The sequence below is a fragment of the Triticum dicoccoides genome, chromosome 3A, assembly GCF_002162155.2.
Source record: "Triticum dicoccoides isolate Atlit2015 ecotype Zavitan chromosome 3A, WEW_v2.0, whole genome shotgun sequence".
Classification (NCBI taxonomy): Eukaryota; Viridiplantae; Streptophyta; class Magnoliopsida; order Poales; family Poaceae; genus Triticum; species Triticum dicoccoides.
In genome coordinates, this window is record NC_041384.1 from 713420972 (window position 1) to 713436867 (window position 15896).

Below are 15896 nucleotides of genomic sequence, written 5' to 3' on the forward strand. Positions count from 1 at the left end.
AATGGTGCAATTTTTTCTGATGTGAAGAACAAAATTCTTCACCACGTCCAAACCAAAACCCACGTCCTTCCAGCAGGAAGCTGTCGATTTGGCACATCTTGACCGGCCTGATTTTAGCTGAAGTACCAAATAGTTGCAGAAAGGTCAGTCCAACATGTGGTTTTAGCTGAAGAGTCGAGTCAGTTTACCTGAGTGGAAGAGCTGGAGACCGATTGTGAAATAAATTATCTCGAGCGGAGGGTCCCATGGACCATGGTGTAGCTACTCTGCAGGCCGATGTATATACAATTCTTCTAGCATTTCAGCTGAGCCTTCGTTGGTCAAGATAGCAAATATTATACACGAGTTTCTTGAACACTTTTCGCCACAAGAGCACAAGATAAAGGTCAACAGAGGAGAAAAGCCTAGGCCGGACCAGGAAATTTCAAAGCTTTGGGACGACCCAGAGCACCATTATTCGATCTGATCTGTAACCCAGTAGAACTGCATATAAGGACCCGTACGCCCTCCTGATCTAGCATACAGAGCACACGTACTACACCTCCCGGTTCCAGCAATGGCAGCTCAGACCGGAGCAGTGCTCCTCCTCGTCGGCCTCCTTGCTCTTGCAACCATGGCCAGCAGCAACACTGAAGGTGCTGGTAGTACATGCTAATTACTTTTGCTACTCTCAAGTCTCAAGTGACTTACTTGTTGCTCAAAGATTTGGTGTTGAATCACGTACAATTTGTTGGTACCCGAAGGCGACATCCTTTACTCGCAAAGGCAGGTGTGGAAGGATCCCAACAACGTTCTGACAAGCTGGGATCCGACGCTTGTCAACCCCTGCACTTGGTTCCATGTCACCTGCAACCTCGACAACTCCGTCACCCGAGTGTATGCCACTCCTCTTTTCACACATCTGCAATTAGTTTCATGATAAAGTTACCACTCTGCTTGTCTGCATGCAGTTTGTACAAAAAAATTCAACATCAAAGAACTTTTAATTTGGACAAAAATTGCATCATTCTTCTTGAATCTCTACATAATAAATTAACTAAATCATACTTGTGTTCTTCCTCACTGTACAGGGATTTGGGGAACGCAGGCATCTCAGGCACCCTGATTCCTCAACTGGGACAACTGAAGAACCTGCAGTACCTGTAAGAAACTAGTGCAACTTGCTGCAGAGTGCAGACTTGTCAAATTACACTCAGAATTTTCTACAGAATGACCTTCTCATGTTCATAGGGAGCTATACGGGAACAATATGAGTGGACCAATACCAACGACCCTGGGCAACCTGACACGCCTGGTCAGCCTTGATCTCTACGACAACCATCTCACCGGAGTGATACCTTCCTCGCTTGGGGCAGTTGGGACACTGCGTTTCTTGTATGAGTCTTTCTGCAATGAATTTCAGTCGACGAGATGCTGAAATGCATACTAATTGTCTCCAACTGCTGAAAACAATGTGTTGGTGCCTATCTTCAGGAGGTTGCATGGGAACAAACTGGCAGGGAGTATACCGGCATCGTTGGGCCGTCTGACGAAGCTTGTCGAGCTGGAGCTTCAGGAGAACATGCTGAGCGGCACGGTGCCGCTGGAGATCCTCTCACTTGTTCTTGTTGGGGACTTGACTGAACTGTGAGTAGTGCGGTTTTGTTTCACACACCAGAATTGCATCCACTTCCTTCCTTTCTTTTCCTTCCCAGTGACTTCCTCTTACAATATTTATTTACCTTTGCGTAGGAATGTCGCCAAGAACAATCTTGCCGGCACTGTCATATCATCTAAACAAAGAGGTAGGGATCCATATATTTGTAATCTGCAACTCTGACGGATTAAATTGCCCTGCAGTTGTATTTTTTTTTATGTGTACAATATATCTAAACCGATTGGAATCTTTTGCAGTGGCTACGGTCATCCATGACACCCTCAAGACTACAAGCTGAACACTAGTGGCAATCTAAACTTTTGTAAGAATAAACTAAATGATTTCTAATTCTGAAATGGCTGGCAGTAGCTGTAGCTGCGGCCTGAGCTTTTGTAGACCTCTATTCTGGTAAGGCTCCGGGGACTTACCTCCGTTTCAAGAAAAAAGAGGAAGTTGTGGTTGAAAGCATTGTAATTACTAGCAACCTTTACCCGCATATCCTGTGTAATCTATTTGGTGTCGTGTCTCACTATAAACTATAAAAACCCTTGCCACATGTGGCTTCCCTTGCTGTGTGCTAAAGGGAGCATGTTATGGCCCTCAGTGTTTTTGACGGCTTGAAGGCTATCTAGGATAATCATTATCATCAATGGATTTTATTTGAAAACGTCTACAATAATTATGTATCTAAGCAACTCTCTAAGTTAAGGTCCCTGATGCTGCTACCGCAACGGCGTTTCTAGAACAAGTGTCTGACGAGGAGGCATCGGTTCCTGGAGGTGGAGTTCAGTTTTTTTAGTCAAAACAACGCATTTTATTTATTCATCAAAGTTTAAAGGGGTGCAAAGGTTGCTAGGAGGGTTAGAGAGCCAAAGATGACGTCCCACTCCCAAGTTAGTAGCCATACTTGAAAAATTATGAGCTTCAAAGTTTTGCTCGCGCTGCTCGTGGCATATTTCACATGCCAGAAAAGTAGACTTATGAGAATTGATCTCTCTCGCAATCAGAAAATAACTCCCTAAATGTTGCGCAGCTCTCAACTCGTTTGTGACTCTCAGACAGTCGGTGGCGATGGAGATCTTGTGCAAAGCAAAATCTTCCGCCAGAGCATGAGCTTCCCTACACGCATAAGCTTCGAGAGTTTCTAGATCAAGTACACCCTCGTATACCACATCAGATGCTCCAAGGAATGTAGCCCTGCGGCACCTCGGTTTGCTGTCTTCCGGACAGAAGCATCAACATTTAATTTACTAAAGGTTACTAGGAGGTGGAGTTCATTTTTTTAGAGGCAAAGGTGGAGTCCATTTTTCTTTTTAGCGTGGTTCGGCCCAACCCCAAGGTTACCGGCCCAAACTGGATGCGCTGAGAGCATACAGGCGAAGGAACATGCACATCTGTGCTCGTGATCAGGTTTTTTCCCTCACGTTAGGGTTTTCTTCTCTCGGGGGAGATCTCGCCGCCGTTGAGTCCTTCACTCCCCTGCCGCCGTTTTTCTCCCTGGTCTCCGCCTACAAGGGCTGGGGGGCGGTCGCTGATCGTCCCTCATCTCGAAGAAACCGGGGAGAGGCGGACCTAGGGTTCACAACAAAACCCGATCAGATCTTCGTCGGGTTAGGGACTAATGGCATCTGAAGGGGCGTCAGGCTCCGCGGGGGTCAGCGATGTGGAACGGATGATGGAAGAATTGGGCCTGAAAGAGGAAGACTTGGATGATGTGGTGTTTGATGAGCAAGAGGCGCCGCCGGAAGAACCTCGATGGATCGCGATCGCCAAGGTCAACACCACAAAATCCTATAGTCAAACTTGGTTCTATAGGAACATGAGATCTGCATGGGACATAGCGCAGGTAGCAAAGTTCAAAGCTCTTGAAGATAACCTGTACACGATCCAATTCTCTTGCTTGGGTGACTGGGAGAGAGTTATGCATGATGGCCCTTGGAACTTCAGAGGGGATGCAGTGATCATAGCACCGTATGATGGAATTTCAAAACCATCGACAGTCAAGCTGGAGACAATTGATATATGGATTCAAATCCACGATGTGCCTGATCTATACGCCCATCTGGTTAAACCGCTTGCTGCTAAGGTGGGGGAGGTGCTCTTTGCAGAAGCCCCATCACATGATTTTATGGGGAACGTCTATCGAGTCTGGGTTAGGATCAATGTGTTCAAACCTCTCAAGAACGCAGTCTCAATGATAAGAGATGGCAAGAGATAGATCTATAAGGTTAAATACGAGAAGTTACCAGATTGGTGTGCTGTTTGTGGTATGCTAGGGCATCTTTTTAAGGAGCATGGTAACGGAATCCACCCCAGATCAGCTTTGGTCTTCAAAGAGCTCAGAGCAGAATGGGCTATGCGCACTGGTCGCGGCCCTGGAGAAGGTAGGGGACGAAGAGGAGGTCGAAGGGGAGGCCGGTCTGGCGGACGGTCAGGCGGCAGTTTTGAAACGGAAAGAGGCAATTATTCAGCAGACAAGTCCAAGGAAAAAGCACACGAGGAGGAAGAACTGGAGGATAGGGAAAGGGATGAGGATGTGGACATGGACGATACGAACAGGAAAAGGATCGCACCGGGGTGCTACATGGTTATCAGGTGACCCCCCCAGTCCAGGACGCTGAAGGTAATGAGCTGGCCATCGTGGCATCTGCAGGCTCGGGAGTTAGTCCGCTTCCTCTCAGAGATCTCAAGAGGACGAGGATCAGCGGCGAAGAGTAAGAGGGATCAACTTCTGCGGTGAAAAATTTGGCGGGCTCCTTCGAGGGGCGCCGCCATGCCCAATGAGTGCTCTATGCTGGAACTGCCGCGGAGCAGGCAAACCTGCGGCAGTCCGAGAGCTTCGCGAGTTCACGAGGAAGTTTGCCCCTACCGTGCTTGGGATTGTTGAGACTCAGATCTCCGGTGCACGTGTAGAAGCTGTAGCAAGTACATTAGGTTATGAAAACTCTTATGCAATTAATAGCCAGGGAAGGAGTGGTGGAATAGGAATTTTTTGGAATAATATAAGCAATGTTGAAATCTTGGGCGATTCTTGCTATCATATTGATGCTAAAGTGCAGGAGGAAGGACAGGAACCGTGGCGTTTTACAGTCATATACGGAGAAGCACAAACGAACCTGAGGTATCAGGCACGTGATGTGTTGAAAGGAATATCAACTTTGAATGATCTGCTGTGGTTATGTATGGGGGATTTTAATGAAGTGCTACGTCCGAATGAACACCAAGGAGTAGCTAATCGCAGCAATGCGCAAATACAAGCGTTTCGGGACGCGGTCGATGTTTGCATGCTCATGGATTTAGGGCATTAGGGACGTTTCTGGACTTTTGAAAAAAGAGTGGCAGGGGGCTCTTACACTCGAGTCAGGTTAGACCGGGCGCTGGCATCTCCAAGCTGGTGCACGCGTTTCCCGCTGGCAACACTCAGTCACCACTCGGCCGCATCGTCTGATCATGGACCAATTTTCCTTCAGTTTGAGAATACACAAGCAAGCAGCTCGGCCCCAAAGGTTTTTCGTTATGAAGTAATGTGGGAAAAACATGAGGAATGGCAGCAGAACATCTTAGCCCGGTGGAATGCGGTTTCACCTGGGTATGGCGTTGGTGATTTCCGGGACAAGCTTCTGAGAATATCCAAAGAACTTACTTCCTGGAGCAGAGAATCTTTTGGCAGCGTAAGGAAGGAGATAAAGGACCTAAATCGTCAACTGCAAAGTTGCGTGATGACCCAGCCCGAACTGGCCCATCACATGTGGAGATCAAAATTTGTGATAGATTGGTAGAGCTATACCACAGGGAGAAAATAATGTGGCGCCAACGATCCCGGCTACAATGATTGACGGAGGGGGATAGAAACACGAGGTTCTTTCATATGAGGGCGAGTATGAGACGGAAAAATAACATGATTAAAGCGCTTTATAACTCCCTTGGCATATATACAGAGGATCCTGCGGAGTTGAAGGCGATGGTGTTGGATTTCTATAAATCTCTGTATACGTCCGAAGGGCTTCAGGGCATTGATGAGGTTTTGAGACATGTCCCACGCAAAGTGACACTGGAGATGAATGAATCCCTATGTGCACCATATTCAAGTGAAGAAGTTAAGAATGCCCTTTTCCAGATGTTCCCCACAAAGGCACCGGGGCCTGACGGCTTCCCAGCACATTTTTATCAGAGGCACTGGGATTTGTGTGGTGATGAAGTAACTTCGGTGGTGTTAAGAATAATCAGAGGAGAATAAAGCCTAGAAAGTATTAATGATACAGTCCTTGTCTTGATCCCAAAGGTAATGAATCCGTCTCTGTTGACTCAATTTCGGCCTATTAGCCTCTGCAATGTGCTTTACAAGATCGCCTCAAAAGTGGTGGCCAATAGACTGAAGGTAGTTTTGCCAGATATCATATCGGAGGAGCAGTCAGCCTTTGTCCCAGGTAGACTCATAAATGATAACATAATATGTGCTTATGAATGCCTTCACTTCATGAAGAGGAACAGGTCCAAATCAAACATTTTTTGCGCGGTGAAGCTTGACATGATGAAGGCATATGACAGACTAGAGTGGGATTACTTGCAAGCAATCATGGGAAAATTGGGTTTTGCTACTCAATGGATACAGATAGTCATGGCCATGGTTAGGTATGTCTCTTTCTCGGTCTTGTTCAATGGAGAAAAGCTTGAACAGTTCAAACCGTCGAGAGGAATTCGACAGGGAGATCCTATTTCCCCTTATCTATTCTTACTTGCAGCAGAGGGCCTTTCGTGCCTATTAAAATCTAGTTCACAGTCGTCTTTGCTCGGAATCAAGGTGGCCCCCACAGCTCCAGCTGTTAACCACCTATTTTTTGCAGATGACAGCCTGCTGCTTTTCAAGTCTAGTGTTGAGGGTGCAAATCTAGTTTCAAACCTGTTGGATGTTTATTGTGCGGCATCAGGACAGCGAGTGAATCATGATAAGTCATCAATTTTCTTCAGTAAAGGGTGCCCTGATGCTCTCAAGCAGGAGGTGAAAAACTGTTTAAATGTCAGAACGAGTCCCTTAGTGAGAAATACTTGGGCTTGCCAACAGAAGTGGGGCAGTCGAAGAATGGCACTTTTAAATATCTAAGGGACAGGATCTGGGAGAAGATCAAGGGTTGGATGGAGAAACTTCTGTCAGCTGCCGGGAAAGAGGTTCTCATCAAATCAGTAGCACAATCCATACCCGTTTTTTCAATGTCTTGTTTCAGACTTCCAAGAGGCTTATGTGAAAGTATCACCTCGATCATAAGACAGTTTTGGTGGGGAAGCAAGCAAGGGAAGAGAAGGCCTTGTTGGGTGTCATGGGACGTTATCACACAGCCAAAAAATCTGGGGGGTTTGGGCTTTAGAGACATGGAACTTTTTAATCTTGCTTTATTAGCAAGACAATCGTGGAGATTGTTGAACGAGCCCAACTCCCTCAGTGCGAGACTATTGAAGGCTGTTTATTTTCCTGATACTACAATCCTAGAGGCAGAGCTGGGCCACCATCCTTCACAGATTTGGCGAGCTGTCCTAGATGGCCGAGATATCATGCGACTTGGCATTGTGCATAGAATAGGAGATGGAACCACAACACATATCTGGACAGACAATTGGATACCCCGGGATCTTTTATATCGACCGATCAGAGCCATGGTTGACAACCCACCGCAACTTGTGTCTGAGCTAATCCATGCAACAACGGCAAGCTGGAACGAGGAGCTAGTACGCCAAGTGTTCACTCCTCTAGATGCTGAATCAGTTCTCAAGATCCCACTATGTACCAGGCAAATTGATGATTTTTGGGCTTGGGCCGGGGACCCTAAGGGCATTTTCTCGGTAAGATCAGCATATAACTTACTTAGCTGAGTCAAAAGAGGAAGAGAAGCATGGCTAGTGGGAAGCGACGATACCTCAAATGTCGAGGGCGAGCGGTGGGGCTGGACGTCGGTTTGGAAACTTCAGGTTCCTTCCAAGCTTAAGGTGTTCACATGGCAGTGGCACAACATTCCATTCCAACAAATGACGTGCTACACCGACGAAACATGTCAGACTCTCATGTTTGTGCCATCTGTGGTATGGAAGATAGCTGGCGACACTCCTTGTTGGATTGCACTTTATCTCGGAGCATGTGGGCACTGTCAAATGAGGAGCTAGTTCAACACATGTGTATGAATAAAGATGAAGATGCAAAGGCCTGGTTATTTGCCATGAGTGACTCAATCTCACAGAAGGAATTCACCATTCTCATCACCACCCTATGGGCCATCTGGTATGCACGCCGTAAAGTTATCCACGAGGGAATCTTGCAGACACCCTTTGCAACACATGCATTCATAAATAGATTCCTGGCTGACCTAGAGTGCATGGCCTCTCCACCGCCTACTGCTCGAGAGTCAACTCCAGTTCGGCCTAGGGGCTGGTTACCACCCCCAGAGGATCATGCAAAGATTAACTCGGATGCCGCAGTTTCAAGGTCGGGCCGTTTTGGTGCGGTTGTGGCGATTTGCCGGGATGAAACAGGAATCTTCCAAGGAGCGTCAGCTGTTGTGTTTGGGAGCATTGAGGATTCGGAGGTGCTTGAGGTTCTTGGCATCCGAGAAGCCTTAGCTCTAGCTAATGATCTATACATCCAAAAGGTGTCGATTGCATCCGATTGCAAAGCCGCGGTGGAGGCAATTGGGAAAGGTAACTCATCTGAATATGGGGCAGTGGTGATGGAGATTAATCACATGTCTAGAGATTTCAATTCTTGTATTTTCTTTCATGAGTTTAGAACCTCGAATGTCGAGGCCCACAAGCTTGCAAAGCATTCCTTAACTCTAGGGACCGGTCGCCATGTTTGGTTAGGCCACCCTGGAGAGCTTAGTTTCGTCCCTGTAAACGTTGTGACGGGTTAATAAAAAGCTTTGCGAGTTTGCCTCAAAAAAATGCACATGCATGAGTCGTCGATGACCAGATCCTGAAGCAACCTCTCTCTCGGCTTATATCTCTGTACCTCACCTACTCTTTTCCCATGTTCCTCATCTCCTTCAGACATGTTCCTCACTGTCAGGTCCTCCCCTTCGGCTAGCCCAGAAGTGGAGACAAACAGCGAGGCTGAGAGCCAGCCAGGCGCAAGGCGTGGAGAAGAAGACAGGCGGGACCCACCAGCAGAAGAGGAGAATTAGTCACGCCGTGCTAGTGTGCGTATGACATGTGGGCCATAGGCCAGTTGGCATGGCTATTTAACGCATCGGTGTGCATAGTACTATTCATGTTGAATGAAAAGTATGTGAAACTATCTCATCCTCCTCTCCTCGCCACCCGACCGATCCCTCCCGTTCGATTCGCAAGAGTTGTTACAGCTTTGATATTCCGAGCCCGGTTTCGATCCGCTGTCGCACCATAATTCCTTAATCGGTTGTAACACCCAGTACGAACGGTGACTTGTTGCTTCGGTGATGAGACGCAGAATACCAAGCAGGGTAGGCTCGATTCGGGGCAGCCGCCGCAGGCCACGCCCTCTGTGCAAACCAAGTTCATGCTGCAAACCATGGAAGGGGTGCAGAAGACCCTGGAAGAACTGCACCCAAAAAATTTGTCTCTCCCTACCATGGTCCAACAGTGGAGCATGCAAGTGGCGGATTCCGATGAGGATCTCGACATGGTCAAGTGCTAGCAGGCAACCCATCGCACCCCCACATCTACATCGACGACGCCTCCGACCGCGACCCTCACCAACAACGGACCACCCCTCCACCTTTGACCACATCCACCACAACTCCACAAGTTCGCCGCCAGCGTGTCAAGCACTAGGACCAGAGCGCCATTAGGGTACACACGACCACAAACAATCCCACCGCCATCGTCATGCAAAAACTATGATCATAAGCCATTGAAGCATGATTTTCCACGCTTATGGGTGACACATCGCGCCTCTCGTTTGACCTCTGTCGGACCTACTTCGATCTCTACCAAACTCTGGAGCAGTGGGTGGTCACGACCATCGGACCATGTTGTACATGGAAGGACACGCCGCGTTGTGATGTCAAACGTACAAGCGCTTATCTGGCCTCGGCGATTGGTCCACTTTCACTGCGGTGGTGCACGCTGAGCTTGGGAAGGATGGGTTCGACATGCTGCTCCACCGCCTACATCACCTCAAACAAACCGGGCACTGTTGCTGGCTACCGCATGGTGTTCGAAACAATCGTGTATCATTTGATCGCTCTGGACCCTACTCTGAATCAGAAGTTCTTCGTCTCCTAGTTCATCATCGGCTTGCACGATGAGGTGCGTGATACATCTCCAACGTATCTATAATTTTTGATTGCTCCATGCTATATTATCTACTGTTTTGGGCAATATTGTGCTTTATTATCCACTTTTATATTATTATTGGGACTAACCTATTAACCGGAGGCCCAGCCTAGATTTGCTGTTTTATGCATATTTCAGTGTTTTGAAGAAAAGGAATATCAGACGAAGTCAAAACAGAACGAAATCAACTGGAGAAGTTATTTTTGGAAGGAAACACACCTGATGGATTTGGACCCCACCTCAGAAGATACGGGAGCTGCCCACGAGGGTGGGGGCGTGCCCACCCCCCTAGGGCGCACCCCCCTGCCTCGTGGGGCCCCCGTAGCTCCTCCGACGTACCTCCTGCACCCATATATACCTACGTAACCTAAAACTTCCAAAACGCACAATAGATCAGGAGTTCCGCCGCCAGAAGCCTCCGTAGCCAGCGAAAACCAATCTAGACCCGTTCCGGCACCCTGCCGGAGGGGGCAATCCCTCTCCGGTGGTCATCTTCATCATCCCGGTGCTCTCCATGACGAGGAGGGAGTAGTTCTCCCTCGGGGCTGAGGGTATGTACCAGTAGCTATGTGTTTGATCTCTCTCTCTCTCTCTCTCTCGTGTTCTTGAGATGATACGATCTTGATGTATCACGAGCTTTGCTATTATATTTGGATCCTATGATGTTTCTTCCCTCCTCTTCTCTCTTGTAATGAATTGAGTTTCCCCTTTGAAGTAATCTTATCGGATTGAGTCTTTAAAGATTTGAGAACACTTGACGTATGTCTTGCCGTGGATATCTGTGGTGACAATGGGATATCACGTGATTCACTTGATGTATATTTTGGTGATCAACTTGCGGGTTCCGCCCATGAACCTATGCATAGGGGTTGGCACACATTTTCGTCGTGATTCTCTGGTAGAAACTTTGGGGCACTCTTTGAGGTCCTTTGTGTTGGTTGAATAGATGAATCTGAGATTGTGTGATGCATATTGTATAATCATGCCCACGGATACTTGAGGTGACATTGTAGTATCTAGGTGACATTAGGCTTTTGGTTGATTTGTATCTTAAGGTGTTATTCTAGTACGAACTCTAGGGTTGTTTGTGACACTTATAGGAATAGCCCAACGGATTGATTGGAAAGAATAACTTTGAGGTGGTTTCGTACCCTACCATAATCTCTTCGTTCGTTCTCCGCTATTAGTGACTTTGGAGTGACTCTTTGTTGCATGTTGAGGGATAGTTTTATGATCCAATTATGTTAGTATTGTTGAGAGGACTTACACTAGTGAAAGTATGAACCCTAGGCCTTGTTTCCTAGCATTGTAATACCGTTTACGCTCACTTTTATCATTAGTTACCTTGCTGTTTTTATAATTTCAGATTACAAATACTATTATCTACCATCCATATACCACTTGTATCACCATCTCTTCGCCGAACTAGTGCACCTATACAATTTACCATTGTATTGGGTGTGTTGGGGACACAAGAGACTCTTTGTTATTTGGTTGCAGGGTTGCTTGAGAGAGACCATCTTCATCCTACGCCTCCTACGGATTGATAAACCTTAGGTCATCCACTTGAGGGAAATTTGCTACTGTCCTACAAACCTCTGCACTTGGAGGCCCAACAACGTCTACAAGAAGAAGGTTGTGTAGTAGACATCAAGCTCTTTTCTGGCGCCGTTGTCGGGGAGGTTAGCGCTTGAAGGTATATCTTTAGATCTTGCAATCGAGTTTTTAGTTTCTTGTTTTATCACTAGTTTAGTTTATAAAATAAAACTATAAAAAATGGAATTAAGTTTGTCTCATACGCTTCACCTTTTTAATATCTTTCGTGAGTATGATGGAAAGGATAATTGTGCTCAAGTGCTAGAAGAAGAAATCTATAAAATGTTTGGCACTAAATATTTGAATGATGAGCATGATTGCAATGTTGTTAGTATGAATTCTTTGAATATCCATGATGCTAATGATGATTGCACTAGTTATGATGAAAATACCTCCTATAAACATGTCAATTTTTGTGGAGTAGATTGGGTTTGCAAGTACACACCAAATAGGGAAGATAGATATTGTAAGAGGCATAAGTACTTAGAAACTAAATTGTTGCAAGAAATTCTAGATGAATGTGCTGAAAGATTCAATATTTTTCGTGCCCCTTGTGAACTTTGCAATCAACATGGTCATTTAAAGCTCCAATGCTATTTTTTTCATGATCAAGTCGTGTCCAAACATTGTGATAATTTGATTACCCTTGAGCATCATAAAGAGCTTAGCCTTCTTTTGGGTTATGAAGAAATGAAACGTATAACTGAGGGTATTCCAAAGTTTAATCTTGATAGAGTTCTTGATTTTGATCTAGAGAATATTTATATGTATTGTGCGGTGAATTGCATTGAAAATCCTTATATTTCCAACTACATAAAGAAAAGAAAACAAATAGAAGATGAAGAGAATACTAATGAAAGGGAAGAGACTTCCCAATATCCTCCTATTATTTCTTATGATGAATCAGGTAACGAGGAGGAGCCTCCTATTCAACCAATCTCATTAATAAGGAGCTCCAAAAAGAGGATTGAACCCACACATGATGTGGTGAAGAAGAAGAAAAGAAAAAGGAAGAGAGGTAAAAAGATATCTCTCCCAAATAATGCCGCTCATATTACTATTGTGCCTCATGAAAATATAATTATGGAAGATAATGATACTGCTTATAATCTTGAAAATCTTTTTGGCACTTGCTTGGAAGAATATGATAATTGCTATACTATCGGTGCTATCTATACTATTAATGATGAGAGTGATTATTCTTATGATATGAAAAGGCCCAAGCTTGGGGAAGCTATGCTTGATGAGGATGACATATTTGAGAATATATTTGCTGAAATTAATGTTTGTCCCAAGCTTGGGGAAGCTATGATTAATGAAGATGATATTTTTAGTCTCCCAACTTTTGATATGCAAGTTTATAATGATGATAGCATGCCTCCTACTTATGATGATTATTGTGATGATACTTATGCTATAAAAAGTAGTGATTATATTTATAAAACTTGTCATGATTATGATTACCCCTTCTCTGAACATTACTCTTTTAATATGGAAACAATTTATAGTATTCAAGTTTCCTATGATATTCCCACTATTCCGAATGAGAAGAATTTTGCCTATGTGGAGAGTAGTAAATTATCTATGCGTGTAGATCATGAAAAGAATGCTTTAGGTGCTGGTTATATTGTTGAATTCATTCATGATGCTACTGAAAATTATTATGAGGGAGGAACATATGCTTGTAGGAATTGCAATAATATCAAGTTTCCTCTCTATGTGCTTAAAGTCTTGAAGTTATGCTTGTTTTGCTTTCCTATGCTAGTTGATTATTGTTCCCATAAGTTGTTTGCTCACAAAATCCCTATGCATAGGAAGTGGGTTAGACTTAAATGTGCTAGTCATATTATTCATGATGCTCTCTTTATGTTACAATTCTTATCCTTTATGTGAGCATCATTGAAATCATCATGCCTAGCTAGGGGCGTTAAACGATAGCGCTTGTTGGGAGGCAACCCAATTTTATTCTTGTTCCTTACTTTTTGTTCCTGTTTAGTAATAAATAAATTATCTATCCTATGTTATTATTGAGTTTTTATGTGTTTAATTAGTGTTTGTGCCAAGTAGAACCTTTGGGAAGACTTTGGGAAAGTCTTGTTGATCATGCTGTCAAAAACAGAAACTTTAGCGCTCACGAGAATTGCTGCCATCTTTATTTGGAAAGTGCTATTTAGTTAATTATTTTTGCAGATGATTAATATATAAATTCCTCAGGTCCAGCAATTTATTTGACAATTTTATGAGTTCCATAAGTATACGTTTGATTCAGATTACTACAGACTGTTCTGTTTTTGACAGATTCTGTTTTTCATGTGTTGTTTACTTATTTTGATGAATCTATGGCTAGTAAAATAGTTTATAAACCGTAGAGAAGTTGGAATACATTATGTTTAACACCAATATAAATAAAGAATGAGTTCATTACAGTATCTTGAAGTGGTGATTTATTTTCTTATACTAACTGAGCTCACGAGTTTTCTACTTTAAGTTTTGTGTTGTGAAGTTTTCAAGTTTTGGGTAAAGATTCGATGGACTATGGAATAAGGAGTGGCAAGAGCCTAAGCTTGGGGATGACCGAGGCACCCCAAGGTAATATTCAAGGATAGCCAAGAGCCTAAGCTTGGGGATGCCCCGGAAGGCATCCCCTCTTTCGTCTTCGTTCATCGGTAACTTTACTTGGAGCTGTATTTTTATTCACCACATGATATGTGTTTTGCTTGGAGTGTCAATTTATTTTGTTAGGATTTGCTTTCTGTTATTTAGAACAATGTTTTGCATCTTTTATTTCAATAAAAGTGGCATTGATAGTCTTTACTATGCCTATGTTACAAGTATACATGTTGCTGTTTGAAAACAGAAAGTTTACCGATGTTGCAATAATTCCCTAGAAAAGTCAGAATGTGATAAAATGTTGAAACATTTTGCATATTAAGCTCTGATAAATTTATAGTGGGAATTTTATTTCATAATTTTTGGAGCTAGGGAAGTATGGATGTTGCAGCATTCTTTACAGACTATCCTGTTTAGGCAGATTGCTGTTATGTTTGCATTGTTTGCATATGTTTGCTTCTTTAATGATTCTATTTGAGGATAGGACTATTAAATATGCAGAGGCATTTAGTATGCAATGTTGAATAATAATTTTAGTGATTTGCTACAGTAGAGTATGATAAGGTTTTTGCAATGGTTTATACTAACTTATCTCACGAGTCCTTGTTGAGTTTTGTGTCGATGAACCTTTTGAGATTTAGGGAGACCGTGATATGAGAGGAATAAAGGAGACACAAAAGCTCAAGCTTGGGGATGCCCAAGGCACCCCAAGATAATATTTCAAGAATTCTCAAGCATCTAAGCTTGGGGATGCCCCGGTTGGCATCCCACCTTTCTTCTTCAACAACTATCGGTTAGTATCGGTTGTTCCTAAGTTTTTGCTTCTTCACATGATGTTTGCTATTTTTAGATGTCATTTTATTTTGCTTTGCTTGCTGTTTGAATAAAGTACCAAGATCTGAAATTATTAAATGTTAGAGAGTCTTCGCATAGTTGCATAATTATTCGACTACTCATTGATCTTCACTTATATCTTTCGGAGTAGTTTGTCATTTGCTCTACTGCTTCACTTATATATTTTAGAGCATGGTCGTGGTTTTATTTTGAAGAAATAGATGAACTCTCATGCTTCACGTAGATTATTTTGAGAGTCTTAAATAGCATGGTAATTTGCTTAAAATCCTAATATGCTAGGTATACAAGATTAATAATAAAATTCTCTTATGAGTGTGTTGAATACTAAGAGAAGTTTGATACTTGATGATTGTTTTGAGATATGAGGATGGTAATATTAGAGTCATGATAGTTGAGTAGTTGTGAATTTGAGAAATACTTGTGTTGAAGTTTGTGATTCCCGTAGCATGCACGTATGGTGAACCGTTATGTGATGAAGTCGGAGCATGATTTATTTATTGATTGTCTTCCTTATGAGTGGCAGTCGGGGATGAGCGATGGTCTTTTCCTACCAATCTATCCCCCTAGGAGCATGCGCATAGTACTTTGTTTCGATAACTAATAGATTTTTGCAATAAGTATGTGAGTTCTTTATGACTAATGTTGAGTCCATGGATTATACGCACTCTCACCCTTCCACCATTGCTAGCCTCTCTAGTACCGCGCAACTTTCGCCGGTACCATAAACCCACCATTTACCTTCCTCAAAACATCCACCATACCTACCTATTATGGCATTTCCATAGCCATTCTGAGATATATTGCCATGCAACTTTCCACCATCCGTTCATCATGACGCATTCATCTTGTCATATTGCTTAGCATGATCATGTAGTTGACATTGTATTTGTGGCAAAGCCAC

General features: G+C 43.8%; 1 protein-coding gene across 2 annotated transcripts; it reads left to right on the forward strand.

The window, feature by feature from the left end:
* Positions 1-529: 529 nt before the first annotated feature.
* Positions 530-2148, forward strand: LOC119273416 (LRR receptor kinase BAK1-like). 2 transcript variants are annotated; one of them, XM_037554581.1, is made up of 7 exons: positions 530-635; positions 744-876; positions 1071-1142; positions 1231-1374; positions 1474-1626; positions 1732-1784; positions 1894-2148. In XM_037554581.1, exons 1-7 carry the CDS (start codon positions 557-559, stop codon positions 1932-1934), a joined length of 675 nt encoding a protein of 224 aa, XP_037410478.1. In that variant the 5' UTR covers positions 530-556; the 3' UTR covers positions 1935-2148. The 2 variants fall into 2 exon arrangements, with proteins under 2 accessions (XP_037410478.1, XP_037410477.1); XM_037554580.1 differs by having other exon boundaries at positions 536-641.
* The last annotated feature ends 13748 nt before the right edge of the window (positions 2149-15896 follow it).

What these genes read in the sequence shown, in the direction of transcription:
- LOC119273416 (XM_037554580.1), top strand. Translation starts at nt 557, where the DNA reads ATGGCAGCTCAGACCGGAGCAGTGCTCCTCCTCGTCGGCCTCCTTGCT. An exon ending in CAGCAACACTGAAGGTGCTG is followed by an intron (nt 642 to 743) that starts GTAGTACATGCT and finishes TGGTACCCGAAG; the next exon opens with GCGACATCCTTTACTCGCAA. An exon ending in GTTGGGGACTTGACTGAACT is followed by an intron (nt 1,627 to 1,731) that starts GTGAGTAGTGCG and finishes ACCTTTGCGTAG; the next exon opens with GAATGTCGCCAAGAACAATC.